This window comes from Felis catus, chromosome C1 (assembly GCF_018350175.1).
Source record: "Felis catus isolate Fca126 chromosome C1, F.catus_Fca126_mat1.0, whole genome shotgun sequence".
In the NCBI taxonomy this organism is placed as follows: Eukaryota; Metazoa; Chordata; class Mammalia; order Carnivora; family Felidae; genus Felis; species Felis catus.
Genome location: NC_058375.1, coordinates 322,522 through 349,769, shown reverse-complemented (window position 1 = coordinate 349,769; position 27,248 = coordinate 322,522). Strand labels below are relative to the sequence as shown.

Below are 27,248 nucleotides of genomic sequence, written 5' to 3'. Positions count from 1 at the left end.
GGCCCAGACCCGTTCAGCACCAGAAGTTGGTCAGATGGTGGCCAGATGCCGCGTGCTGTGCCTGTCTGGGGTGCGGAGCGCTTGTCCCGTGGGGCAGGTGCGGGGAGCCCACGGGTGTGGGCCGCACACAAGATTGCACTTGCGTGTGCAGGTCACCAAACCCCACACGTGAGCCCAGAGGGCGTTCCTGCCCACGCTGGGGTGCCGAGTGCGCCTGCGTTTGCAGGGCGGGGCCCAGGGTGGTCCAGGCCCAGGCCGGCAGGGCACCTCGCTGACTCCCCACTTCTCCTTGGTGGCTGCCACATTAGGTGGATGCAAACCCCAGGTGGGGCGGCCAAGGCCGTGCCCGCCCGTCCTGCGGGTCTGGGGCCCTCTACCCCTACCCCGTCTTGGCTCCGGCAAACCCAGACCAAAGAATGTAAATTGATCTTGGGATGTCTGGGCCTCCGCAGAGCTGCTGAGATACTATCTCTGGTTGGCACCTGGGTCCTCAGCAGGCGGCCCCACCTGGAGGGCTGAGGTGAGGCCCCTGATCCCTCCACAGAAGCCTGGGGGCTGGAGGTGGGGCTCGGGTCCGCAGCAGCAGGGCCTGAAGCCCCATTTCCAAGGCTGAGCAGGGAAGGGCCTCTTTCACCCTGTAGACGGAGGGACGGGGCAGGTAGAGGTTGGAGCCCAAGGGCCATTGTTCAGCTTCTCCCCCTGGGGACCCTGACCCCTGTGGGGGGGGGGGCATGGTGTGGGGGGGGCGGAGCATGGGAGGGACCCTCCCTGCAGCCTGCTGGGTAATGAGGCGGGAGAGCAGTGGTGCCAGACTGGCGCCAGCCCGTGCAGCCCAGGGCTTGGCCGATGACCCACCCCACCTCTCTCCCTGGTCGTCCCAGGCCGGCGTCAGGGGCTGGGGGGCTGAGTGGGGGGTGTCTCTGCTTCAGCTGCAGGCACCGGCCTGGTCTGAGTGGGGATACTCTGGTAGCTTGTGGGGGTGGGGCGTGGGTGCCTTCCTGGGGTCTCCAGTGAGGAGGCTGGGAGAGGAGGGGCACACGAGGGAGGCAGAGGCTTGGGAGGACACACCGTCCCCCGCTTCCCATGACCGAGGTCCCGTACCAGGCTGGCCAAGCTTGGCTTGGCCGTGGGCACCAGTTTATAGGGGGGTAACAGCCTGTGGGCTGACAGGGCTGCCCAGGGCACAGTGGGAGGGGACACTGAAGGATCGTGGCCAGCACCCAGCCAGACTCAGCCGGGCCCGGGGCCTCACTGCATCCAGGAGCTCTCCCGCAGGTCCTTCAACACCAGCCAGTCCCCCCACCCAGCCTGGTCCGGGAGGGGGCAGGTCTCACATACCCAGAGCTGCTCTGGGGGCGGCGATGACAGAGATGGAGACCCAGAGCCTGCAGAGAGTGACAGACGGGGTGACAGATGAGAGGTGGGGACGCGAGGACAAGGACGAACCAGGCCAGCCCCTTGGAGCCCACCGGGGGCAGGGGGCCAGGGCCAGTTTGTGGCGCCTGACTGCACCTGCCTCCTGGTCCGTCTGGTCTTTCCCCCTGTCTCTGCCACCCTAATCAGAGGTCATTAGCCACTTCGCTGCAGTCCCCTGGAATGTGGTGTCTCCAGCTGAGCCTCCGTGGCTGAGGATGTGAGAGCAGAGGCACGGGGGGCCGGGGTGGGCCGTCATGACCGCCAATCAGCTTCGAGCGCTGTGAGCTGGGGTGGTCACAGCGTTCGGGCCCCAGGCTCAGACAGGCCCCCGAGGACACAGGCTGGCCCCCCAGTGTGAGCGAGGGGCCAGTGGCATACCCTGGGCCCAGCTGCATCCTTTTCTCTCATCTCTCCTGCCTTCAGGAGCTCCCAGGTACAGCCCTCACAGACACAAAGGGAAGCAGTGTTCTGTCGAATGGAAAGGATCAAGGTTCTTAAGTAGCTGACTCTGGGACCTACTTCAGTGGAAGCTTGTTGCTGAATTCTCTTCAGCCCGAACTGCGGTGTTTGAAAAGCTCCCTGGGGCCTTGGGAAGGGTCTGGAGCCCCCTAAGTGGCCCTGGGTCCTTGCAGTGATACCCAGCCTGAGCAGGGTTCCAGGGAGTGGGAGAGCTTGGGAGATGGGGCCGTTTTCCTGGGCCTGGTCTCTTCTGGTTTCATAGCTGGGCTCTGGGGTGGCCTGAGCGTCTGGCTGGGCCACACAGCTCTGGAGAGACTCGGGTTGACTGTTGACCCCGAGCCCTGCCCAGGAGCAGCGGGAAGTAATGGGCTGACTTCACCGACCTCTTTTAGGGCTCAGTCCCAGAACCTCCATCTGACCCTGGGGCTTGCCAGGGAGGGCTCTAGGCCCTGCTGTGCTAGGTAGGGACCCCTGGGAGGGGGCATGCTTCCTCTGGCACCCCCAGCCCTCCGCTGCCAGATCCCTGGTCTGTCTTGGGTCCATGGCCTGGTTGTAGGCCTTGGGGCCCTGGGGGTGGGGTGTCTCGGGGCTGGGTCATGGCCTGCCCCTCCAGTGCCCTCCATGTGCTGTGTTTGAGGGCAGACAGGAATGTGGGCATCTGGCTCAGGGCAGCTGGAAAGTCCTCTTGGGGGCCAGGAGCCCCCACTAGCTTAGCAGCCAGGCCCCAACCTCGGTCCGTGGCAGGAGGCTGGAGGGGCAGGATGGGGGGGGGTCCTGGCTATGAGCGAGAAGGCTGCCCGTCCCCTCTTCCCGTGGTCCTCCTCTGAGAGGCCTGTGGGATGGGACAGGGTAGGGGTGAGGTTTCCAGAAGAGCACCCTCCCCGCCAGCCTGGGCCCTGGAAGAAGTGTGGACTTTAGGATACCGCCAGGACCGGCTGGCCCTTGGTGGCCAGGGCCCAGCTTTGGGCGTGACGTCCCCCCCTCGGGGTTGGACCTGGGGCTGGTGAGTGGGAGGGCTGTTCCAAGGGCGGCTGCTTGTCCTCCAAGCGCACCTGGGAGGTTCTCACACCCCGTCGGGATGTCCCGACTCCTACGGCCTGGGCCAGGGACTGAGAGTTGGCCTGGGGTGGGGGTGGGGGGGTCTGGGCGGAGTGTCCGTGCTTCTCTCGGGGCTCCCTGTGCCGACTTGCTGTCCTTGTGGCTGCGATCGTGTCTCTGGGCCAGTGGAGCTGCCCGGTGCTGCTGTGTGTGAGATGCGTGTGGGGTGGAGTCTCTGTGTCTCCTCTGTCTCTGCCCTGGGACCGGGGCTTGTGTGCTGAGCTAGAATCACCAGGCCCCTGGGGAGCAAACACAGGGCAGGTGTCTGGGGCCCAGTGGCTGGAGCCCCTGGCCGGCCAGTCCCTGAGCTCGGGAACGGCTGTGCTCGGGCCTGGGCATCAGGGAGGCCGGCTGGCGGGGCTGTGCGTGTGGTCACAAAGCCGCTGGACCCCGGGGTGGGGATGTGCTGCTGTCAGTCCTCGAGCTGGACTCTCTGTGACAGCTGGGGACTCTGGGTGCTGGGGGCAAGGGAGAGGGCTTCCTCACCCCCAAGGAGAAGCTCGCAGCGCACTGTCCTGGGACAGAAGCTCACTGGGATGGCGGGGGGCGGGGGTGCGCCTTGTCTCACCTGAGGCCTCCGATCCGAGGCCGGGCAGCCCTCTGCTGGGGAGCAGGGTGGGGCACTGCACCCCGGGGTCTTGCTCACTGGCCGGGCTTGAACGGTGCACTCGATGGGCTCTGAGTTCAGGCGGCTCCGAGCTCCGCATGACCTTAGGGCCCTGCCTCAGGGTCAGCCAGGAGCTGAGGCCTTCAGCATCTCAGGGTCTCCCCGAGCCCGGCCCCTGCAGCCACGTTAAGCAAGGCTGGGAAGCACGTCCGGATGTCGAGCCCGTGCCTGCTCCCGCCATCGGCACGTCTGCCCACTTGTGAGTCTGATGGTGTGCACAGGCGGGCCTGGCCTAGGGGCGGGGGTGTGGTGCTTGGGGACAAAAGGCCTTTGTTCGGGGGAGTTTGGGGTGCAGCCCCTGCCCCGGGGCAGTGACTCATGGGTTCCTCTGGTTGATAATGTCAGTTTTGTAACAGCCGGCAGGTCACACACGCACCCGGGGCGGCCTCGAGGGTAGGAGGGACCCCCACCTGCACTCGCGGCCCCTCCAGGCTGCTCTGTTGGAACCTGGGTATGTGAGGGGGTGGCAGCGAGAGCAGGAGTGAACAGGAAGGGTGTCAGAGGGCCAAGCGAAACTCCAGTTGTGAAGTAAAGCGTCTCCAGAAGCAGTCGCTCGGCCTTCCTGCAGCCCCTCGCCTGCCTCCTGGCCCCCTGCCGTAGCCCTGAATCCCTGCCCCCCCCCACCTCCGGGCCCCAGAAGCCCATCCGCAGGGGGCCCTCACAGCAGCCTGCACCAGGGCCAGACCCAAGGATGCACTTCGGGACCTTCGTCGTGGGGTCGTCTGATCCCTCCTCTGGGGCCAGAGGGACAGGGTGGGGGCCTGCCTGGAGATATGCTCAGAGGGCCTGACGTGGTGACTCCTGTCGCGGGCTTGAGCCTGGCTCTGGCCATCCACCTGTCACTTCCTTTGAAGGATCGAGTGGGCGCCTGCGTCAGGGTGCCGGGCCCCTCCGGGGTTGGGTCTTTGAGATCCTCGGACAACGCTGGAGGTCGGGGGCAGGACTTGGATCACCGGGCTGGGCCAGGCCCTGGGTCGTGGGAGGCAGGCTGCAGGTGAGGGTCCTCACGGGGTTCCCGTCCTGCTGGCTGCAGCCTGTGGTGTTTACTCTGGAAGACGGGCTAGTCCATGGTCCGGGTTCTCCGTGGCCCTGGCTTCTCCCCGGCCTATGAGTGCCACCACCAGCTGAGCTCTGCTTGGCGGGCCCTGCCACCCAGCCATCTGTGAACCCTGCTGGCTGGGAGAAGGGCCTCTGGGGCCATGTGCACAGGAAGTGCAGGCACCTGGGGCCAGGGGCGACAGGGGCACCTGGGCAGGTGGCCACAGGTGTGTGTGGGAGGGCCCCTGACCATCCTGCTGAGTGGCGGCGACCGTCCAAGCAGCTTCCCCCACTGCCACCCCTGCCTAGACCTCCTTGGATTCCAGTTCCTGCTGCCGCCCCCCCCTCCCCCCCCCCCCCCAGCTGCCAGGGCTCCCTTCCTGGCAGGGAGGTAGGGGGGTAGCTTTCATCTCCAAGCTCAAGTGGAGACCCCTCTGCAGAGAACCTTGACCCTCGTCACTTCCTGGGCCCCCCTACACCCCCTACTCCCAAGATGGCCCTGGTGTAGCCCTCAGGTCTGTGTCAAGGCGGGGGAGGGGCAGAAGCCACTCCACCCCACCATTAGCTTCTGCAGAGGCTGGGTCTCCTGAGAGCAGCCTGTCAGGAGCCCCACCCCAGGCTCAGGATGCTCTCCAGGTCCCCACCAGGGACCTGGGGCTAGATGGGCACCCCTGGGCACCTGCTGGTGCTCAGACTGGGGACCACGCCTCTGCCCAGTCTTCTGACTTGGGCAGCTGAGGCTGGCATCCAGAATGGGGTCCCAGGGACCTCCCAGAACACATTCCCCTGACCCTGGTGCCCTGCCCTAGCCTTGCAGAACTGCTGATCTTCTCTGATTTCACTCATTTCCTGTTCTGGGCCCCTCGGGGGCCAAGGGGAAGGCCAGGAGCTGGGAGTGGACGCCCTGCACCGATGGCCATCGGCCTCCGTGATGCCCGCTGGACCAGGCCCCGGGCAGAGCAGCGTGCCTGAGCTCGGTCCATGGGATGCCTGCCGAGGCCCCACTGCGAGTCTCCTTCTCTGCAGCCGGAGCAGAGGCCTGACGCTGTCAGTCTTCTCTCTCCCCTCCCCCTCTCCTCCCTGCCCCCCCCCCGCCCCGCCCCGCTCATCAGGCCACACCACTCACTGCACCACCTGCAATGGGACCCCACAGTGGGGGAGGCACAGGGTCTGTGGGGGGGAGGGGGGAGGGGCTCCAGAGACACCCAGCAGAGGACAGTCCCCAGGGCATGCGGGCCCCAGGACACACGGGGCGGTGGGCTGTTTTGTTGGCTTTGGGTGATCTCAGAAGCAGTCGGCCCAGTGAGTAGGGTTACCTGGCTGCGGTGTGGCCATGGGGGGTAGTGCTGGGCCTTCTGCAGGAGACTGTGAGGGCATGAAGTGGGGGAACGGGGATGGATGGGGGGCCAACGGCACCATCCACAGGAAAGACGGGGGGCAGGAAGGGCTGGGTCAGAGGAGAGTGTGGGGGTGGGAGCAGAGGAGGGTAGGGAGCTCCAGGGGGTAGCCCAGGCTGGCAGTGAGCCCACCCTGGCCCTGAAGATGGGGGCACGGGTGCCCACAGAGGCCAGGTGACGGGATTATTTCAGCTCCCAAGCTGTAGGATGTGGGGAAGGTCCTCTGGGTGGGTGCTGGAAGGTGAGCCCCGGGGGAGACCCTGGAGTGGAGGCTCACGGGGTCTCAGGAACGGGAAGACTCACAGGGCTTGGACTGTGACCCCTCGGGAGTCCAGGGTTTGTTCTGAGGCCAGGCCATGGTTTAAGGACAGACACAGGAGGTGTCCGCCCGCTCCCTAGGCTCAGAGAAGGAGAGAGACATTAGCTCAACCCAGGGCACACTGACTAGAAACAACCTGAGCCTCTCTCCAAATCCCTGGGTCCGGAGCGCAAGCATCAAGGAGCAGCCGGCACGCAGACTTTTTGGGATTGGCTTTTCTTGCTTGATGGAACTCTTTGGAGCTTCATCCTGTTACTGCCAACGTTTCTGAAGTTTCGACATTTTCTAGTCCTGGAACCTTGGCCAAAGCGCTCAGTCTCTATGCCCCGTCTCTTCCTCTTTCTCAGGAAAATGAAGGGGCCGTTGCCAGGGCTGCACGCCAGCCCGCAGAAGTGCTGAATGCAGGCGCTGGCGTGTTATCCTGGTGTCCCGACAGCTCGCGTCCTCTCCTGACACCTGCTCTCCACGTTGGCCCCGGGGGGAGGGAGGGGCGGGGCCAGGGCCCTCCATGAGAAGAGGGGCACCACTCGAGGTGGTGCTGGGTGGCCCATGCCCCTCCGGGCCTGATGCTCTCTGCCAGTGTGGGCTGACGGCCACTTAAAGAGAGACTGGTTTGGCTGGGAGAGAGTGGGCTGTCCTGTGTCCCAAACCCCCGGTAAAAACCAGTTCGGTGGTCTGACTCCCCATCTCCCAAGAGCCTACCGTCTCCTGGGCCCTGGGCCGGCGTTGGGCTCAGCCACTGGCCTTTAGGACACACGTGTCCAGGTGGTGTGCAGCCTGCAGTGTGTGGCTCAGTGGGCGGGAGGTGCAGCCTGGGGGGGGGGCCACCCTGACCTGGAGAACCCGCCAGCCAGGGCGGGCTCTGTCCGTGGGCCCCAGTATTGCCGGCAAGGTGATGGCTGAGGGTCACTCCAGGAAGGGACCCCTGGCCATCAGATCGAACGTGTGGTCTGAATCCTGACGTTACAACTGCAGTAATGATGTGCACAGTCAGCCCAGGAGAGGGTTTGTTCTGTATGGAAATTTAATGATTTCGGCTGAACAATAGGAAGTTTCCATTTTTGTCAAAACTGGTTGCATACTGGCACCTTCATGTGATTCAAGCGAATGCTCAGTCTCGTAGGTCCCCCTCGCCTCAAGAGACACGTCTGGGTTTTTAGATTTTTTACAAGGGGGCCTTGGACATGGCTGCCATGCTTCCTTCCCACGGGGTGTGCTCTGGAGGAACCGGAAACTACAGCAGGACTGCAACGCAGGGCAGGGATCAGAGGTCCACCCCTGGGCTCGGAGCCTGGCTCTGCCCCCGGCACGTGGGTGCCGGCAAGCTGTCTGCAGAAGAAGGATGGACACGGGCACACGCCAACTCCCTCGACGATCCTGACGTTCACACAACACGTTCAGGTGAAAAAGGTCGGCAGGGTCCCATTCTGCTCACCCCGGTGTCCCCAAACCTGGCTCCTCTTGTGAACCCTTGTCCTGTGAACCAGGTGTTCACAGGGGGAAGGTCAGTCCTGGCTCGAACTGGCCAATCAGAAAGCCGACGTTCACCTTGTAATCAGAATCTGTCAGATCTTGGGACCTCTCTGGCCCGGCTTCCACCTTCTAAAGGTAGGAGAATCGCAACCACGAGACCATCCCCCGCTTCCTTCTGGCCCAAGACTCCAAACTCCAGATATCCTTCTACCTTTCAACAAAAATAACCCAAACCTGCCGCTGTGGACTACATGCCCCCAGACTCAGACTGAAGCCTCAACTTCCAATGTGATAGTATCTGGAGGTGGTGGTAGCTGAGGTCATGCGGGTGGGCCCTCTGGTGGGATCAGCGTCCTTGTAAAAAGAGACACCAGGCACTCGCTTTGGCTCTCTCCCGTCACAAGGCCGCGGTGAGAAGGCAGCCGCCTGCAGGCCGGGAAGAGGGCCCTCACCACCCAGCCCAGGTGGGGCGGATCACATGTGATTTTAGAGCCTGCAGACTGTGAGGGACACACATCTGTGGCGTTTTGTTACCGCGGCCCAAGCTAAGACGCCCGCTCTTACGATCCACGGCCCAAGAACACCAGAGAGTGGCAGGTCAGAGGTCTGTGCCTTCTGTTTGCGTTGCCCGAGGTGCAGTGCGGACACTGGCCGCGTGGCCAGGCTCCCCAGACAGCAAACCCAGGTCAGACCCCAGAAGAGCTCTGTAGGACCACACACCACTGCACCGGGAGGGGCTCGCGGCTGTCCCGGAGCCTCTCTATTTGACTTCTGTGACGGTCACAGCACTCACTTTCACATTTAATGGGGAAAAAAGGGAGCCCGAGTGTCCGAGGATGTGTCCAGGTTTGAGAGGGGTGATCGGTCAGGGGGGCGGTGCACGTAAATGCGTTCTGTCTCCAAAAGGACGCGGCAGCCGGCGAAGCCTTTCTAAAGACAGAACGACGGACACCTCACCGATACTTGCAAGGGTTCAGATTCCTGGAACTTGGGCCCAGAGTCTAAAATAACAGATGTGCGTGTGAGGAACACTTTGGCCTGCACGGCCGCGAGGAAGCCTTAAAAGGAGTCTTTTCAGAAAGAGACAACGGGACCGACTTTCCAGTGTCAACTAGAAAGAGAAATGGGCAATTTTAGAATTCTTCCACATTTAAACACACATGCAGCAACGAGCCTACAACTCAAGCTGTAAAAACAGATTAATCCACAAATTCCAAGTTCTGATAGAAAAGTCTCCCTTAAATAATTTAAAAAATATACTGAGACCCACACGCTCCCAACTTAAAACTCTTATCTACACGAATTTACAATATTTATAAGTCACAGACTCGCGCCGAAGCACACTGATCACAGATTCACTTTGGAGCGACACAGACCAAAACACCACTGAGGCTGTGAAACAGTGACACCAAGTGTAAACCCTAGACTTGCACGTGACAAATGGTACCAACACGAAACACAGAAGCAGGTAACCTAACTCGATACGGCTACAGCAATTCGGATGAAAAGCCACTGGAGCGCGTCGCAGCGAAGGTGCAACATGCAAGGGCCCGAGGGTCAGATCCCTGCAGCCGCGGCTCTCTGGGCAGTGATTTCCTACGTGGACGGTCACCACAGGATGCAGGACAAGGCACAGTCCCCACCCCTGAACGAGTCCAGATTCTTTCTCTGCGGTCAGGTCCGCAAGTGCCCGTCAGCTCCAGCCTCTCGCTGCTGCTGGCCCCTACGTCGGGAGAAGGACAGGCCCGGGCGCGGCGGCAAAGCCCTGCCAGCTCGCCCAAAGCTGGGCGTCTTCACGGCCAGGCCGATGCCGGCTGAGATCCAGGGACCGGACGTTTCTACCTGGACGTAAGGTGCTGCCCTGGCAAGCCCCAGGGGCCTCCCAGGCCCAGAACAAGACGCTCCCGAGCGAGGCCCGGTGGCGGCCGCTGGGGTGCACGGCCCTGGGCGCGCCCACCGGAGCTGGGACCTGCGAGCTGTCCGCCGCCGCTTGGCGTCTGCCTGAAAACCCTACCGGTCGCCGCAGAAGCCAGGTCCCCTTGAGGGCTGGGCTCCTTCCGGACGCCCGGCCAGAACCCGTCAGCCGTGCCCGTGCAAGGCCGGCGGGAGGCCGCCTCAGCGGCTGCCTCACAGGGCCCTGAACGACCGTCGCGGCGGCGGCCGCCTTGGGGCCCCTGTCCCGGCCTCCGTGCGACTCGCGGCGGGTCGGCTGCGGCCGCAGCTCAGGGGATGCCCTCCTTCCTCTGACAGCACTGCGAGGGGGGCGCGGACCAGTCGTAGACGTAGGACAGGCGCAGCTGCACCTCCTGCCTGCACAGGCGGCCCTCCCGCATCAGCGTCTGGTGCTTCTCCAGCATGTCCTCCAGGCTCTGCTTGTGAGTCACCAGGTACTGGTTGCTGCAGCCGCGGGACTTGTACTCGGTGTCGAAGCGCGGGTCGTGCTCGCGCTGGACGTCCACCGGCGCCAGCCAGGCGCCCAGCGACACGTCCTCGCTGTGCCAGGCGCGCAGGTACTCGCGGCTGAGACGCAGGTAGTGCACCAGGTCGGCCGAGAGCACGTAGCCGCCGCCCAGCGCGTAGGGCAGGTAGTAGTCACAGAGCTGCCAGGCGGCCTCGCGCCAGCGGCCCCCGGGCTTGACGCGGCCGCGGCCCGAAAAGAAGCCCCAGTAGAGGCGACGGCGACGCGCGGGTTCGCGCGCGCGCAGCTCGGCCAGCAGCGCGTCCAGCCGCGCGAACGAGTCGTCGTCGGCCTTGAGCACGAACTCGAAGGCCACGTGCTCGTCCAGCCAGGACAGCATGGCCAGCACCTTGGCGGTGAGGTTCTCATACGCGTCGCGCAGCGCGGGCAGCAGCAGCAGGTCGCCGTGCCGCGCCTGCTCGCGCTCCAGGGCGCGCCGCTCCTCGGCGCCCAGGCCGCCCGTGCCCACGGCGAAGCGCGCCCACACGTCGCCCGGGCCGCCGCGCCGCGCCGCCGCCAGCCACGTGCCGCGGACCACGCTGCGCCGCTCGGCCGCCCGGGGCGCGCTGGCCACCAGCACGGCCAGGAAGGCGGCGGCGCGTGCGGGCCCGGCGGGCGGGGGGCTGCGGCCGGGCGGCGGGCGGGGGCCGTCCGCGGCGCAGCGGGCCAGGTAGAGCAGCCCGGCGCCGCAGAGCGCCAGGCCGCCCAGGGCCAGCGCCGTCCGGTGCCGCCACGCGCGCCGCAACAGCTTCATGGCGCGCGCGCGCACGGGAGGCGCCCGAGGCTCCGCGGCTGGCGCGCAGGCCGCGTCCCCCCGCGGCGGACGCGGAGGGGTACGGGGCTTCCGTCACGTGGGCTTCCGTCACGTGGGCTTCCGTCACGTGGGCACGCGCGCCCTTCTCGTTGGTTGCCTCGGGAGGGCCGCGCGGCCACTTCCGCCCAGGGGAAAGATGGCGGCGCCGGCGTCGTCACGGCGGGGTCGCGCCAGCGCGCGCCGTTCCTGGTCCGCCTCTTCCCGGAAGAAAGATGGCCGCGGCCTAGGCGCGTCCCGTCGGAGGCGTCACGGGCGCTCGGGCCCCGCTTGGCGGATCCTGGGCGAGGGGAGGGAGGCCGGTGAGTGAGGGCTCCGGGGCGGGGGGCGTCGGGAGACCCGCAGACGCGCCCTCGGGCCGCTGGACCCTGGGCTCCTGTCCTCTCCGCCCACACCGACGGATGCCGCCGGGGAACTGAGGCTGGGGGAGACAGGTCGGCAGGGGAGTGGGGTGGCCCCCGGTATTTACCAGCGAGGTGACCTCCCTCTCCTAGTCTGTAAAAGGTGCCCTAATTGGTAGGGCTTGGTGAAGATTTGGAATGATGCGTGTAAAGCCCTTGATTTCCGGTTCAGCCAGTGGCAGGTGTTAGGAACACTCTTAGCGGGACTCCTAAAACCGGAACAGAGCTGTGAGAATAAGGTTCGCGTTTTTATCGGCAAGAGATCTAGTTTCGCCTGAACGGACACCCCAGGATGACCAAGAAGTGTCGCCTCCACTTAAGCTGGTCACCCTGGGGCGGCGTTAACACCCTCCCCTGACGTCGTTTCTAGAGGAGGGCGACTCCCTAGTCAAGGGGGCAAAGCCCCTGCCCTTTGAAATCCCATTCTGGTGGGGCAGGCAGGGGACGAGGAACTGAGCAGTTGACTGAGATATTCAGCCGCGCTGCTCCTTTTGTGCTTACCAAGATAGGTAACTGTCGTAAGCGGAGAGGAGGAAGTTTCACTGGACTTCCTGATGTCCTTCAGTTATCTTGGCATTGCTTTTCGTACAGAACGTAGTGTGCTACCCATGAAGATAAGCGGACAGTTGATTTTGCTCTTTCAAGGAGCAAAGTACAGCCTGTTGGACACAGTGTGTTTTTATGGCCACAGTCAGGGAGAGTTACAGTAACGTCAGGGGAAAGTTCTCTGGGTTTGCACGACACTTTCCTAGCCAGGAGAGCTGGGACGCAGCACTGGAGTCACACTCCAGCAGGAAAGGAAACCGTCCTCAGCCATGGGAAGAAAACCCAGCATGAGCACCTGCGTCGGGGGCTCCCTACCTTGGTGGCTGCGGGCTCATACAGGTCTTGGCTTATGGTAGGCTGCATCTCCTCCCCGGCCCACCGTAAGGCCAGCGCCACTGGCATCTCCTTGGCGCCTGCGCAGAGCATCTCCTCTTGGTTTAATACCCCCGTGACCTGCTTGCCAGGGCTGTGGGTTCCTTGCCAGGCACCGCTTCCTCGTGGTCTGTTTACATACAGTCCTGTTGGTTTTGAGTCACGTGCCCTGTTCTGTTCCCATGGGCCCTGTGTTTTTGTCTTGCGCTCTTTTGCGCTGACGTGTCCAGGAACGTGCATATTGCGATGTGGCAGAAATAGCTGTGGAGTAGGCTATTTGTGTGGAGTAGGCTCCACTTGTGTGGAGTGCCTGCTGGGTGTAGACGGTGTGACGGCCGTTGGATGGCGACGTGGGGGGAGGGTGTGGCGTTCCAGTAGATGTGATTGAAGGGCAGTCACAGCACAGAGAGCACCATGGGGCAGCTGGCGGGCGCTCGTGCCCGTGGGGAGGTCGCAGGCCCCAGAGGCCTGGGAAGAGGGACGTTTGCCACCCTGTGAGAGGCCCTCCCTCAGAGGGGTGAGACAGGTGAGGTGAGAGAGCAAGGGCTTGTCGAAGGGCCCAGACGGTGCGCAGCTTCAGAAGGTTAATGTATCGAGGCATCACGTGTCGGGAGAGTAATGCTGGTGAGGAGCAGGTAGCCTCAAAGGGAAGCATCGAGGAAGCAAGTGGTGGCATCTGCTAGTGCCCCCGGATCAGCCGGGGCTCGAGCTGTGTGCCCTCAGGCTGGGGTGTGGTGGCTGTGCTGCTGGCCAGCATAGGCAGGCGCTGTACCTCCTGAGCCCCATAGGCCCCAGCTCGGCGGCGGGAGGGCACCCTGCCCTGTGGCCAGTGTGTCCAGGGCCACCGCCGCTGGGCCCTGGGTACTGGTGGCTTCCCTCTGCCGCTCCTCCCTGGAAAGACCGCCGGAGGAGGTGAGGGTCTCAGCTGCACCTGCGAGGACCGGGTTATGTCAGGGGCAAGAAGGAGCTGGAGCCTTCTTTGGGAAGTGTGGAACGCAAGTGTCCGTGGGAAGTGGAGTGGGCAGCACTGTCCCAGAGCCAGCCAGAAGGGAACCTGGAGGCACCCGGAGGGTGAGGGAAAGCAGGAGGGCCCAGGCAAAGGAGCAGATATGGGAGGAGGCTGGGATGGCCGAGTGCTAGGCGTGAGTGCTTGTGGCCCCGGGATCTTTAACGTGGTGACACGGACGGGAAGGTGGCCTTGTTTCATCGTTGCCAAGCCCAGGCATACCTAGGACGACAGACTTCCTGGTGCGCCAGTCTTGGTCCCGTGTGAACACGAGCAAGGATGTGTGCCCACACGTGCACGTATATGTGGGTGCACACGTGTAGGTGTGTATGCACAAACACCTGTACATGCATGGGCGTGGACATGCGCACACTCACGCGTATCTGTCTTGTGCACGCATGTGCGTGTATGCATGTGTTTGTGTACGTGTGTGCACATCTGCGGAGGTCACGGGCGTGGGAAGGTGGGAAGGGGCTGGTGCCCTGCTGGGCGGGTTTGGGCGTTTGCACTGGCACCAGGCTCAGCTCTCACAAAGCCTCGGGGTGGGGGAGGGGCTGCTGGGTGTTCCTGTTACATCGGGGAAACTGAGGCAGGGGAGGTCAGGTAGCTTAGCCAAGTTCACAGAGCTCACAAATACCGAATTGGGATTCGGAGAGTGAATTACCACGTCCCTGGGGTCAGTGTCGATGGCGGGAGGGGTGGAGAGAGACTGTTCTGGGAACGCTTGCTGTAGGCATTGAAAAGGGGCAGGCTTAGTGGTGCTGGGCAGCCCTTGAGATGGGGCAGCTTTACGTGAGTAGGAGGGAGAAGGACTGGAAACCCAGCATCTTTGGAAAAGGAAAAAGTAGCACGTCTAGTACGGAACCCATCAACCCAGAGCTTCTATTTCACGTCGCAAGTAAACGCTTCTTCAGTAAAGTATTTGCTGAGGCTCCCCTGGACGATGGCTGTGTTCTCTTCGTAGACCATTAACGTTGGGGTCTGGCAGCCATGGGCGGTTGGCCTTCTGCAGCGTCTGGGGTGGCGGGAAGGCTGTGACCCCAGGCCTCGCTTCCTCACCTGTCCCGCCCCTCTCTCCCCAGCTCCTGGCCACACTTGCGGGACATCCCGGAATCCAGACCCAGGTGGCCATGGCGTCCAGGCGGGCTTCCCTCCGTGGCCTGGCGTCTCACTGCCTCTGGCTCTTGGGGGTCATCCTGCTGATGGATGTGTCTGCCCGGCCTGCCAACCACTCATCCGCTCGGGAGAGGGCAGGCAACAGGGAGGAGCGGGAGATCCTGCCCCCGGACCACCTGAATGGGGTGAAGCTGGAGATGGACGGGCACCTCAACAAAGACTTCCACCAGGAGGTCTTCCTGGGGAAGGACACGGACGGGTTCGAGGAGGACGCGGAGCCACGGAGGAGCAGGAGGAAGCTGATGGTCATCTTTTCCAAGTAGGCGCCCAGGCCTGGGGGGCGGGGGGCTGTTAGAGTCCGACTGATTTGCTCACCCGGCACGTACTGTGGCCCAAGCCCAGGCGGGTCGTGTGCTGGGGCTGGGTGGGGTCCCCAGGTGTCAGGGGCCCAGTGCCTCAGCACGCGCCTGGTGAGTTCCAGGCTCCCACGGTATTGGTGACGTGGTGGCACAGTCTTGTGCCAGGACCCAGGATTCGTGGCTCTCGGTTCCAGGAGAGAGACTGAGAGGAGCTGGGACGTGGGGCTGACTCTCTTGTGGGAGCCGCTCTGAGCGCACACAGGTGTCACACGGGCCGTGGACACACACACAGGCCACACGCGCTGGCTGCGAGCACACACAGAGGTCACGTGGCCTGGGGCTTTGGAACCTCTGAGGGAGGTGAGGGGCCTCGCGGCTGGGGCCTGAGCTCAGGAGGAGGCCCTGGGCAGTTGGACTGGGCTTTGTTTCCTGAGCCCACTAGCCTCAGCTTCCTTGTCTGTGAAGGGGGGTGTTGAGAGCCCCGCTTTCCCGGGCATGGTGAGAACGAAGTCCCGGGACTTGCTGTGTGCTTGCTGTCTACTCGCAGGACTGGACGGGGTGGGATGAGGGCGGAGCACAGGTGGAGGGCAGCGGGGCTGAGGGGCGTGGTGGGTTTTACCCCTGGGTGGGTGGGAGGAGACCAGGCAGCTGCAGGTGGAGGCAAGGAAGGACGGGCGGGTGGGATGCTCCTGCAGGCCGAGCGGAGACGTCAGGAGCCCCGGTCACTGAGCAGGGCTGAGGGGGAGCAGCCAGCAGGCGTGCATCTGTCCTCGGCGTCGAAGGCCAAGTCTGGGCGCTGGGTGACAGATCCAGAGAGAGGACCGTGGCCAGACCAGGGCCTGGGGGGTTCAGAGGTGAGGAGAAAGGAGAAGCCGCCAGAAGGCTGTGGCGAGAGAGGGTGTCGCTTTCCCGCACGGCCCCCTCAGACGCCGCCCTGGAGGACGGTGATGGTCAGCTGTGCATCAAAGCCTCGTCCAGCGTACAGATTTTATCACTGTCGTCCGGAGTGAGCTTTGCTGCTTCCAGTGAGCAGAGGAAAGTTGGGGACTGAGCCACCGGTGGCAGGTGGCTTCTTCTTGGTGGTCAAATGGAGGCCGACCCACAGAAGGCAGCAAGGTTGGCGTGCCCGTTCTTTTCTCTCCATGGTGCCCTGATGGGGTTTCCCTGGATGGGTGTTGGTGAGAGATGTGGATCCCGGAGACCCGCTGGTGTGAGGTGCTCTGTGCACAGGGTGCAGGGGTGGGGGTGGGGGCAGGGGGAGCAGCAGGTGGGTTGCCCGCTGGGGGCAGTCCGTCGGTGGGCTGGCCGAGACCGAGGACAGAGGTGGGCGCTGGTCGTGATTCGGCCAGCTCATGCAGAGGGCGCTGGGCTCTTCCCAGGAGTCTGTTGGGAGTACCCATCCCTACACTGAGAACCGCCTTCCCGGCAGCCTGGGGAGGGTGGGCTGCACCACTTGGTGGGCCAGGGGTGAAGTGTATGCCCACAGCTAGTCTTTGGGCTAAAAACCCGGTCCAGGGGATCTACCCAGGCCTGCCCTGGGCATTCTCAGGAGAGAGGGTGGCCCCACCCTGGGTCCTGAGGTCCCTGGGGTCCCTGAGGGCCCTGATGGGGTCCCTGGGAACTTTGAACCTGTGAATATCTTGCCTGTTGTGAGATCTTCCATCTGAACAGGTTCAAACTCAGCTGTTGAAGCAGCAGTGGGTTCTTCCTGGCCTGGCTTCTGTGCCTTAGAGCCCTTGGCACTTTTGCGTGTTCGGGGACCTGGAGGGTCTGGTGGATGGGCCTAGGGTTCTGGGAGGGAGGGGCCCCAGAGGGGCCAGGCCGGGCCTACTGGACAGGTGATGGCAATGGGGCAGAATCCAGAGAGGGTGGGATGTCGCCCAGAGACTCAGTGCCAGGAGCAGGTGCGTGACACCGGAGCAAGGTTCCGAAGGAGCAAGGCGCGCAGTGGGGAGGTGGGACTCTTTCCTGCTGTGCGCACACCTTAAGTGTTGAGGGTTGGTTCTTTAGCTGGTTGGCACATGGGTATGGGTACAGAGCGAGACCGAGGAGTCTGGTGCCACAGCCAGGCCGGGGCCATGAGGGCTGGCTTGTGCTCAGAGCCCCTTTGGGGTTGGGCCCCACCCGCATCTCACACCTGGCAGGGCTCTGCGGGCCGGGTGTGCGGATGTCCGTGTGGAGGTGGGGGGCTTCCGGGCCACACCTGGGCGCCCGCTGGCCTGTGTGCCTGGAGCCATGAGGGGCCTGCAGTGTGGAGAGGCGGGCGCTTGCTCAGGGGTCATGATGCTAAGGTCACATCACCTGAAGTGCAGAAAACCAGACCGGCAGCCGCGTTGCCGCCTGGGAGGACAGTGTCCGTGGGCTCACACGCTGGCTGCCCGTCAGTCTCTCTGAGGGGTGGCTGTCTGCTCTCGCTTGTCATGACCTTGACAGTTTTGAGGAGGACCGCACAGGTGTTGTGTCGAATGTCCCTCGTTTCGGGTTTGTCTCTTGTGTTTTCTCATGGTCAGAGGGGGTTGTGGCTTGGGGAAAGGACACCCCAGAGGTGAGGTGGCCCTCTTGTCACATCCTATCAGGGGGTCCCGTTGGCCGGTCACCTGGTTCGGGTGGTGCCTGCCGGGTGTCCCTCCTGTCTTCCCGGGCAGCAGTCACTCAGTGAGGCGGTCTCCCTGCGGGGCTGGGGACGAAGCTGTGCCTCCCTCCCGGGACCGGGGGGCGGGGGGCGGCGGGGAGGAACCGCTGTAGTATTTGGAATTCTGGAGGGCGGAGTTCTGGCTCCCCCACGCGCTCACGTCTATCAGCGGTCCCCTCCACCAGCAGGGACTCCTGGATGTGTGTCGTGTACTTGGGGTCCAGTCCCGCACTGTGTTGTTTTGCCCTGGCCGTCGGGGGCTCTTTCATTTGCTTGTTTCGGGGGCACCGCCTTGCTTTGTGGCCCTGCCGGGGGCTCCAGGTTCATCTCGTCGTGTGCCCGCCTCAGCCGTAGCGGCAGCCACGTCTCCAAGGAGCCCTGGTGTCTTGATTGGAGGACGGTGTTTAGAAGCCAGGACCTGGGCACTGGTGTGCGTCTTGCTGCAGCTGTCGCGGCCTGAGGTCTTGTTGGCGGACGCAGTTAGATAACGTGTGCGTGCGTACCAACGTGTGTATACGTAGGTGTGTTAACTCACGCACACGCGTGCTAATATGTGTGCACTTGTGTGCACTAGGCGGTGCATACGCATGAGCATCGCTGACTCGTGTTTGCACGGGGGCGGGCTGGCCCACGCACACGTGGACACGTGCTCGCGCCTCAGCTAGCCGTCTGCTTCATCAGCTAGCCGTCTGCACCCGCGTATGAAGCGCGACCCCGCTCTGGCTTCGCGGCTCTGGTTCGGGCCTCGGCCTCTGCCACGAGCAGGGTTCCAGTCCATCCACCCCAGCGTGTCCCTGTTCACGGTGGTGGAGCCCTGCCAGCCATCCTCATGTCCGTCGGTCCACCTGTGCTGCTGGGTTCCAGAGACCTCGTGTGACATTGCCCCTCTGCCCGCAGGGTCGACGTGAACACCGACCGGAGGATCAGCGCCAAGGAGATGCAGCACTGGATTATGGAGAAGACGGCAGAGCACTTCCAGGAGGCCATCGAAGAGAGCAGGGTGCACTTCCGTGCCGTGGACCCCGACGGCGACGGTATGGCCGGCAGGGCTCGGGCCGCCAGGAGGGGGCGGTGCGCAGAGGGTGGGGGTGTGGGCGCCCGCTGATGCTGCCCGCGAGACCGTCCTCCCGGCTCCCGTGTCCTCCGCCGGTGAGGGCAGGGCGGGGTGCAGGGGGTGGGCCGGGGCTTCGGGCTCCCCTGCTTCTGCTCCTTCGGTTGCCTGACGTCTGAAAACGGTTGCATACCTCTTCTCGCGTATTTATCCTTTACCATTTCTTTGAAGTTCGTTTATTTATTTTGAGAGAGACTGCGCAAGTGAGGAGGGGCAGAGAGAGAGAGAGACAGAACCCCCAGCAGGCTCTGTGCTGACGGCTCAGCGGGGCTTGAACGCACGAACCACGGGATGGCGACCTGAGCTGGAACCGAGAGTCGGACACTTAACTGATGGCGCCGGCCAGGCTCCACTGCTCACGTCTTTGTAAAACTGTCCGTCGTCAAACACCCTAACGGTTGGTCTTTGCTTCTAGGCCGTGTGTCGTGGGACGAGTATAAGGTGAAGTTTTTGGTGAGCAAAGGGCACAACGAGAAAGAAGTCGAGGAGAAGATGAAGAATGGCGAGGAGCTGAAGGTCGACGAGGAGAGTGAGCGCCCAGGCCCTGCCACAAGCCCGCGAGGGGGACCCCAGCCGGGGAGAGGGCGGGTCTGGGCCAGGAGGAGGGCCTGCAGGGTGAGGCAGGTGGGGCACAGAACTCTGCCCGCCCCTCAGCCTCTCACAGACATGCCTTTAAAACCTCAGGGACAGAAGCTCGGTGCACTAGGGTATTGGCCAAGTTCTAGAGCGCGGCCGGAGAACACTGGCGCCTTTCCCTAGTGACTGCCTTCTGCTCCGCCACCCCGTCCCACCTGGGGGCCCCTCCTCCACTCAGTGGGTCACCGTCCCCACCCTTGTCCCATGGTGTCTTCTCTTGGTGGATGCGCAAGCGTGGGAGTTTCTCTGCGGCATCTTTCTGCCTGTGACACGGTCTCTCACGTGTCCGCCGGCCGTGCTGGTGAGTGTGCTGGTGGCCTGTGCTTTGTGAAGGGTGCCGCTGTGTCCCCTGGGCCACAGGTGTTCACTGCTGTTGTGTCTCCAGATGAACGGTGGGCCCTCTTGTCTGTGCCGGTGTTTGTGTATCTAGGCCTGGACCCCTGTGTCCTGTGTCGGGACTGCAGCCATACCTTCTCTCTGTTTGATTTTCCCTTTAGTCTTTAATCCCGATTCCCCGTGTTCCTTGCGGGTGTGCAGGGAAGTGATGGCCTTTCTGCGTTAACCTTCGTCCTGTGGTCTTGATACGATTGCCTAGTGGCTCCAGGAGTCTTTGTCAGCTCTTCCGGATTTTCTCTACAGGCAATTGTGACATCTGTGAGCCAACACCGTTTATTTTCTCCTTCCCAATCTGGGTATCTTTAACTTCCTTTTTTTCTTTTTTGTTTTTAACAAATTTTTAAAGTTTGTTTCTTTATTTTGTAATGTTTGTTTACCTTAGAGAGAGAACGCACACACAAATGTGGGGAGGGCGGTGGGGGTGGGGCCGAGGATCTGAAGTGGGCTCTGTGCTGTCAGCACAGAGCCTGATGCAGGGCTCAGACTCATAAACCTCGAGATCATGACCTGAGCCAAAGTCAAGAGTCAGCTGCTTAACCGACTGAGCCACCCAGGCGCCCCTTTAATTTCCTTTTCTTATCTTACTGCGTTGGCTGGAACTTCCAGTACAGTGTTGAAAAGCATCTTTTTCTTGTTCTGATCTTCGAGGCAAAGTGTCAAGTTTCTCACTAATAAGCATGACGTGAGCTGTAGGTTTTTTGCAGATGTTCTTTGTCAAGTTGAGGAAATTCTAATCTGTTCCTGGTTTGCTGGAAGTTTGGATCATAAATGGGTGTTGGATTCTGTGTAATGCTTTTTCTGTGTTGATAGGGTCATGTGGTTTTTCTTCCTCATCCTGTTGATGTGATGGTTACATTAATTGATTTTTGGATGTTCAACCAGCCATGCATACTTGGGGTAACTCCCACTTGGTCGTAGGATATAATTCTTGTGTTTTTGGATTCAATTTGCTGATACTTTGTGGGGCATTAAAAAAAATTTTTTTTTCTAATGTTTATTTATTTTTGAGAGAGACAGAGACAGAATGTGAGTGGGTTAGGGGCAGAGAGAGCGGGAGACACAGAATCCGAAGCAGGCTCCAGGCCCCGAGCTGTCAGCACAGAGCCCGACATGGGGCTCGAACTCACAAGCTGTGAGATCGTGACCTAAGCTGAAGTCAGACGCTCAACTGACTGAGCCACCCAGGCGATGTGGGGCATTTTTGCATGAGAGACACCAGTCTGTAGTTTCCTTTTCTTGCAGGGTCTGGTAGTGTCTGAGTTCCCAGCCTTCCAGCTGTCTCCTTGGGGGTCACCTGTCAACGGGCACCTCGTTAATGTCTCATGCCTTTATTTTTCCTGCTCAGTCTGTTCCTGGAGCACGTGTAACTCAGCAGAGTCTCAAGTTAAACAGTGAGGAGGCTCCTGAATGCGCTCCGACGCCAGTCGGCCTTTCCCACTTCCCAGGACGTCATCCAGAATTTTAGTTCTGTCCTTTTTAAACCCTGTTCCTTGGATGTTACTATTTTTTTCTGAATTGGTTGTTTGCCTTTTTCATATCTGTTTGTGTTTTGTGTTCCCACGGTTTGTCCTGCGGTTCCGGCTGTTCCCTGAAGGTGTAATTTGGAGGTGTCTGGGCATCCTGGGGGGCCTCTGCCCTCTTGCCAGCATTGGTGATTTGGCATCAGCTTCTGGGGTGGCCGCTGGGGTGTGGGCCGCAGGCCCCCTGTCCCTGCCTGCTCTCGGGAGCTAGTCTGTCTTCAGCGCCTTTCCTTTGGCCATGTCTGGGGTCAGGGCTGTCCTCCAGGGGTGTGAGTTCTGTCACCTCAGCACGTGTCTTCAAGGCCCCTGTTCCCTTCTTTAGTGTCAGTGGGGCACTGCAGGTGAGGAGCGGCGCCGAGGGTCTCGGAGGCCGGGGGAGGGTGGGCAGGGGCTCAGAGGTAGGCTTGGGGGTCCCCACGTGGTGGTCTGCCTCCTCGGGGGACCCTCACTCGGCAGGTGCCTGTGGGCTCACGGGCGTCCCTCCCTCCCGGCCTCCCTCCTTGTCCCTGCTTGTGGTCACGTTGCCGCAGTCTCTGTGTGTCGTCTTCTGCCGGGAGTCCTGCTGTTGGCTTCAGGGCCCACCTTGAGTGCCTGGTGACCTCATCTCAAGACCCTTAAGTGGTTATGGCTGCACAGACCTTTCTCCAGGTCAGGTGCTGTTGACAGCCTGCAGGCGAGTGTGTGCTAGCTAGCCCCTGTTTCTCTCGGCCCTGCACACGGGCAGGAGGGAGCCAGTCACCCCACCTCCCTTTAAGTGGATTCGCCATTCAGGGTAGGCCACCGTGGGATCTGGTGTTCATCAGAAGGCGCTAAGACTTGAGGCGACGGGTACCGTGTGGGATGCAGCTGTCTCCCCTGTTGTGATGTGCCAAGGCCCGGGAGTCCCTGTTCCTGGTGACGGTGGTGCGGTGCAGACACACCTCCTGCCTGAACCCTTCCTGCTCGCCTGGCCTCCAGCTGGACGGTCCTTGAGCCTGCGAGGCGGCGGGCCTTCCCACGGAGGGAGAGCGGGGGTGTGGCAAGAGTGTGCGGGGGATGCTTGAGTCATATCTGGAAGCTGGGTTTTCCTCCGGAGCCCTGCCCTCCGTGTAAGGCGCACGTGAAACAGATGGAAAGGAACAAGGTTATGCTTTGTTCCTGTAGGTGCGCGGGGAGGGTGAGTCAGCCTCCACCGTGCTTTTCCATTTCTCCCGAGGAGCAAACAGCAGTAGTGAGCTGGGGTGGGGGCTGTGTCTGGAGGAGGGTCAGCCCCTGTATTTGGTGGGGAGGATCTGTGTCCAGGGGCATATGTGTGTGTGTCTTGTGGGACCTGTGTCTGTGTCTTGGGAGGGTCTGTGTCTGTCTGGGGGCTTTGCCCCCTCTGCCTCCCTGAGGGCCGAGCTCTCCTTCGGGAGAGCGGCGCTAGGCCTCGCTTGCCGCAGCGTCCTGAGCCGGCCCTCCTCTGCGGGCAGCACACCTCAGAGCTTTCCTGGTGCGTGCAGGTGCCGTGGGGGCCTGGGTCCTCACAGATGTGCCTCTCTCAGCACAGGAAGTCCTGGAGAACCTCAAGGACCGTTGGTACCAGGCGGACAACCCCCCCTCGGATCTGCTGCTGACTGAGGACGAGTTCCTGTCGTTCCTTCACCCCGAGCACAGCCGTGGCATGCTCAAGTTCATGGTCAAGGAGATTGTCCGGGACCTGGGTGAGGCCTGGCCGGAGGCCCTGGCGCCCCCGGGGTGGGGGTGGGGGTAGGGGCAGCTGGGCTGGAGGGCGGGGCCCACTGGCACCTGCAGTGACTCTCCCGTCAGGGGTCAGCCTGGGGGTCTCGGAGGCTGTGTGGCCACCTGGTGAGGGAAGGCCAGGACTTGCCCTGGGCCGTCTGACTTCCACCAGGCTCCTGGGCACCTGTTTTGAGACGCACCTGTTCTGCTTTAGGCTGAAAATTTGCCAGCAGACCTGTCTGATGGACTTTCTTCTGGGTGGGCCTGGGTGGTCCCGTGCTCACTTGGGGTCTGAGTGTCCACACCTCTGTCCTGCAGACCAGGACGGTGACAAGCAGCTCTCGCTGCCTGAGTTCATCTCTCTGCCCGCGGGCACGGTGGAGAACCAGCAGGGCCAGGACATCGATGACAGTTGGGTCAGAGACCGGAAAAAGGAGTTTGAGGAGCTAATCGACGCCAACCATGATGGGATCGTGACCATGGCGGAGCTGGAGGTGAGCGCAGTTGGTGGGGGGCGTGGGGGCGCCTCTGGGGTCGGGCTCAGGGCCCCGAGGCTTCCCGTGGGGCTGCAGTGGGAGGGAAGGCGGCACCGGTCCGGCCGTGGCCGGTCACTTAGTGGCACCTAGAAGCGGGCTCACTCAGGGGTGGGGGTCCACCCCACCAGCCTGGTCGCCTTTGGCACTCACAGGGGATTCGAGCGGGGTGCCTGTGCCTGCCCCTGGTCAGGGTGCCCCCTGGTTGGGGTGTCTGGGTGTCTTGGCCTCTCGAGGCTCCAAGAAGCCGCTCCCCAGTGGGCATCTGGCTGGACACTGGGGCCGTGGGCCACGTTGGAACCCACCATCTTCCAGTGTTTTCACTGGTGCCCTGTAGGCTTGTTTCCCCATTGCTGTATGACTCGTTCGTCGCACATCGGAATTCTCTGCTCCCTTGCTGATAGCCGGAGGACGGACACCTGTGGTTCAGGGGTCGAACGGTGGCTGATGTGGTCCATGTTTCCGCCTGTGTCCGTGCCCCGCACGCCCCACTGCCAGGCCGCGGGTGGCCACTCAAAGCTTCTTGCGCTCCAAGAGAGCTCCCCTCCCTCCCTCCCGTGGTGGGGGCTCCCTGGTGAGGACGGGGAGGCAGTGAATCTCCTGCACCCACACAGGCGAGGCTCCCTGGCCCTGAGCCACTTCCAGCCTGGTGTGTGCCTTCCAGAACATTCAGGAACACACCGCCGTCCCCTTCCTGCTGCTTCTGTGCTATCAGCCATTGGGGGGGGGGGGGGTGAGGGGGGGCGGGGTTTAAACAAGGACTTGCTCTTTGTAGCTGGTTAGAGGGGTCCAGCCTTGCTGCTGCTGCCTGAGGCACAAGGTGCTGACCTCGTTGACCGGGTGTCCGTGTGGGGCGGGGGCGTCCACCTCGGTGGGGGCTCTCAGCCGTGTCACCGCGCGCGGACTTTGGGCGCCATTGTGACAGTGGCACCTGAGGTCCAGGGGTCCCAGTGCCGCCGGGGAGTGGGCGGGCCAGGGGGGCCCTGGCGGCCAGGGCCGCGCTGACGCGGTGCCCGCGACCACCGTAGGACTACATGGACCCCATGAATGAGTACAACGCCCTTAACGAGGCCAAACAGATGATCGCCATCGCCGACGAGAACCAGAACCACCACCTGGAGCCCGAGGAGGTCCTCAAGTACAGCGAGTTCTTCACGGGCAGCAAGCTGATGGACTATGCCCGCAACGTGCACGAGGAGTTCTGAGCCCGAGCCCCCCCGCCGCCCGCCCCTCCCGGAAGCCTCCCTCCCTCCTGCCGCCCTCGGGCCCCGGGTCCAGGCTCCTCGAAGTTGTGCTCGAGCAGGCCGGAGCCCCCGAGGTGCGCCACGGGCCGGCCGCCCCTGTGCGCGGGGCCCCACGTGCTGCCACGTGTCACTTCTGGGAATCGGGTGCCGTCGTGCGAGGGCACGGACCTGTGGGAAGTAACGCGGCTCCTGCCGCCTCCTTAAAGACCGAGCGGTGGAGCTCGTGCTCGAATGTGCTGCCGGTGGCCAGTGGCTGGGGGTGCCTGCCCTTCCGAGCGGAGGACGCTCGGTCTCCGAAAACACAAACACTTGTGACAAGAATCTTACGAATTTACTTTAAAATATAGTTGCCTTTTTCTCCCAGCTTCTTTTTTTTTTTTTTTTAAGCCCATACAATGATTTTGGAACGTTTGTGGCTAGGTGGCTTCCACTTAGCGCTTTTGAGGTGGGCGATTTGGTGAGAACAGAGAGTTTGGTCAGGCAGGTGCGGGAAGGACCAGGGTCCCGGGTGGGGCTGCATGTGACAGATGTGTTTACCGACAACGGGGACCTCTGGGAGCTCGTGGGAGATGGCTTTCGCAGGAAGCCAAGGGTGTGGGCTACAGATTTAAAGTCAGGAGCCTGAAGCCTGGGCCTGGGTGAGACCCCCTGGGAGGGGCTGGGGGGCGGGGCAAGGGAACTGGAGTTCCTGGTAGAAAGGGAAGATCTGGGAACAAGCCCTTAGGGGAGGGACCGGGGTGGGGGGTGGTGAGAACTCAGGAGTCCACCGAGACTGGCCTCAGAGCCCCCAGCCCGGCCGGTTGTGGGGGCCTGGAGTCTCCCTGAGCCGGTGGTCAGGGCCTGGGGACAGGACAGCGATGTTGGCTGAGGTTCCTCCAGACCCGCATTTCTCACACATGCTGTCCCAGTCCTTCCTGGGGGTCAGCTCTGCCCCGTGCTTGACTGGCGTTGGGGACAGAGGGCATTGAACTGTGAGGGTTTCGCGGCCCCTGACCCCACACGCCTCTCAGCTGCCACCTCCGGTCTCTGCTCCCCCCCACCCCCTCCCTGCTGGCCATCCTCTCAGGAGCCCTGCGCCGTGGTCCGTGGCTCCTCAGTGGACAGCTCGCCCAGCCAGCGGGTCCACCCTTGCCACAGGGACCCGCTTCCGAAAAGCGTGGGAGCGGGGCCGCTGCAGAGGAACAAGGGCGCGGTGACACCTGGGCTGGTTTCTAGGCAAACAAGAGGAAAGACTTCAGAAGGGACGAGAGTGCGTGGTGGGAGGGGTCCCCGTGGTGGCCAGGCCCACGTGGGTGCCTCAGCAGCAAGCAGGTGTGTGACACTTGGAGGTGTGGGCTGAGCTGGGGGGGGGGGGGGTCGGCTGGGCCCACAGGATGGCGGTGGGTCGAGCGGGTGACATACAGTTAGTTGTCTGTGCTCCACGGGCCGCTGTGGACCGATGCGGATACAGGGGCCAGGTGTGCAGGGCCTCAGGCGGTGGAGGCCGGCACCGCCGGAGAGGGGAGCGCTGCCCACCAGACCCCCGGGTTGTTCCCTCAACCTCAGAGGCTCCGGTTTTTGTCAATTTAAGAAAAGGTTTTTCTCACCACCTGTGGGAGATGGCGTGCACGCGCACACACACACACACACACACACACGCACGCACACCCGGCCGTCTGGACGCCCTGATCCCCTTCCCTGTGTGGACCCCGTCTCACTTGGCAGGCGTGGCGAAGGCTGACCCTGAGTGGCCCCCTGCCCGCTGGGAGAGCCGCCTCTGCCTCCGCCCCAGCCGCTGTGGGCCGTGGCCGCCTCCCTGGCAGCCTTGCCCCGCAGAGCCCAGGAGGAATTTCCCACAGACGGGCCGGGGGAGCTCAGCTTCCTTACCTGTTTTTCTCGGGGAGGGGGATTTCCAGCTCCTACCCCGCTCTCGTCCCATCCCCAAGGGAGGCCCCCTGCCTGAAACTTTTTAAAGTAACTGTTGAATGGTTAATTTCATCTCACGGTTGTGATTTGAAAGGTACAAAAATGACACAGTAGAGCGTCCCCTTCCTCGAGGGGGTGTAAGAGAAAATGCACACGTATGCACACGTTCGTCTGGTGTGCGCACATGCGTGTGCCTGTGTCCTTCCCCCTTGACCCACCGCAGAGTTCCTGCACGCGGGCCTTCCCTGCCTGCCCTGGATCCACCCAGATCTGTGTCTGAGGGCGCCACGCACTCCGTAGGATCACACTGGATCGTTCCAGTCTTTACTGCTGCCTTGGTGCTGTGGGGACACCCTAAGCCCAGGGTGGGTGTGGGGCAGGGTGGGGAGAGCCTGATGTGGCCTCTAAAGTTCTTGGGGAGGCAGAGTGGGCCCCGCCAGCAGAAGGCTCACAGCTGTCCTGCTGGCCTCTGCCCGGCCGGGGAGTCGGAGTGGGTGCTGATGGTTTGTTTTCACAGGACTCCCCACCCCCACCCCAAAGAAGTACCTGGGTGTTCACACAGGTCCCGGCACTTGAGGCCGGTGACACACACATGTGCCCGCGCACGGACACAGGTTCACACGTGCTCTTGGGC

General features: G+C 62.6%; 2 protein-coding genes across 3 annotated transcripts; one reads left to right on the top strand and one right to left on the bottom strand.

The window, feature by feature from the left end:
- Nucleotides 1-7,395: 7,395 nt before the first annotated feature.
- Nucleotides 7,396-11,264, bottom strand: B3GALT6 (beta-1,3-galactosyltransferase 6). Its single transcript, XM_011279777.3, has one exon. The coding sequence runs from the start codon at nucleotides 11,077-11,079 to the stop codon at nucleotides 10,090-10,092; it is 990 nt and encodes a 329-aa protein (XP_011278079.2). The 5' UTR covers nucleotides 11,080-11,264; the 3' UTR covers nucleotides 7,396-10,089.
- Nucleotides 11,265-11,299: 35 nt separating this feature from the next.
- Nucleotides 11,300-25,072, top strand: SDF4 (stromal cell derived factor 4). 2 transcript variants are annotated; one of them, XM_023257907.2, is made up of 7 exons: nucleotides 11,300-11,438; nucleotides 14,544-14,896; nucleotides 18,466-18,602; nucleotides 19,095-19,208; nucleotides 22,755-22,913; nucleotides 23,251-23,426; nucleotides 24,494-25,072. In XM_023257907.2, the coding sequence occupies exons 2-7, from the start codon at nucleotides 14,592-14,594 to the stop codon at nucleotides 24,668-24,670; spliced, it is 1,068 nt and encodes a 355-aa protein (XP_023113675.2). In that variant the 5' UTR covers nucleotides 11,300-11,438; nucleotides 14,544-14,591; the 3' UTR covers nucleotides 24,671-25,072. The 2 variants fall into 2 exon arrangements, with proteins under 2 accessions (XP_023113675.2, XP_044890840.1); XM_045034905.1 differs by lacking the exons at nucleotides 11,300-11,438; nucleotides 24,494-25,072 and adding an exon at nucleotides 23,803-23,960.
- Nucleotides 25,073-27,248: the final 2,176 nt, after the last annotated feature.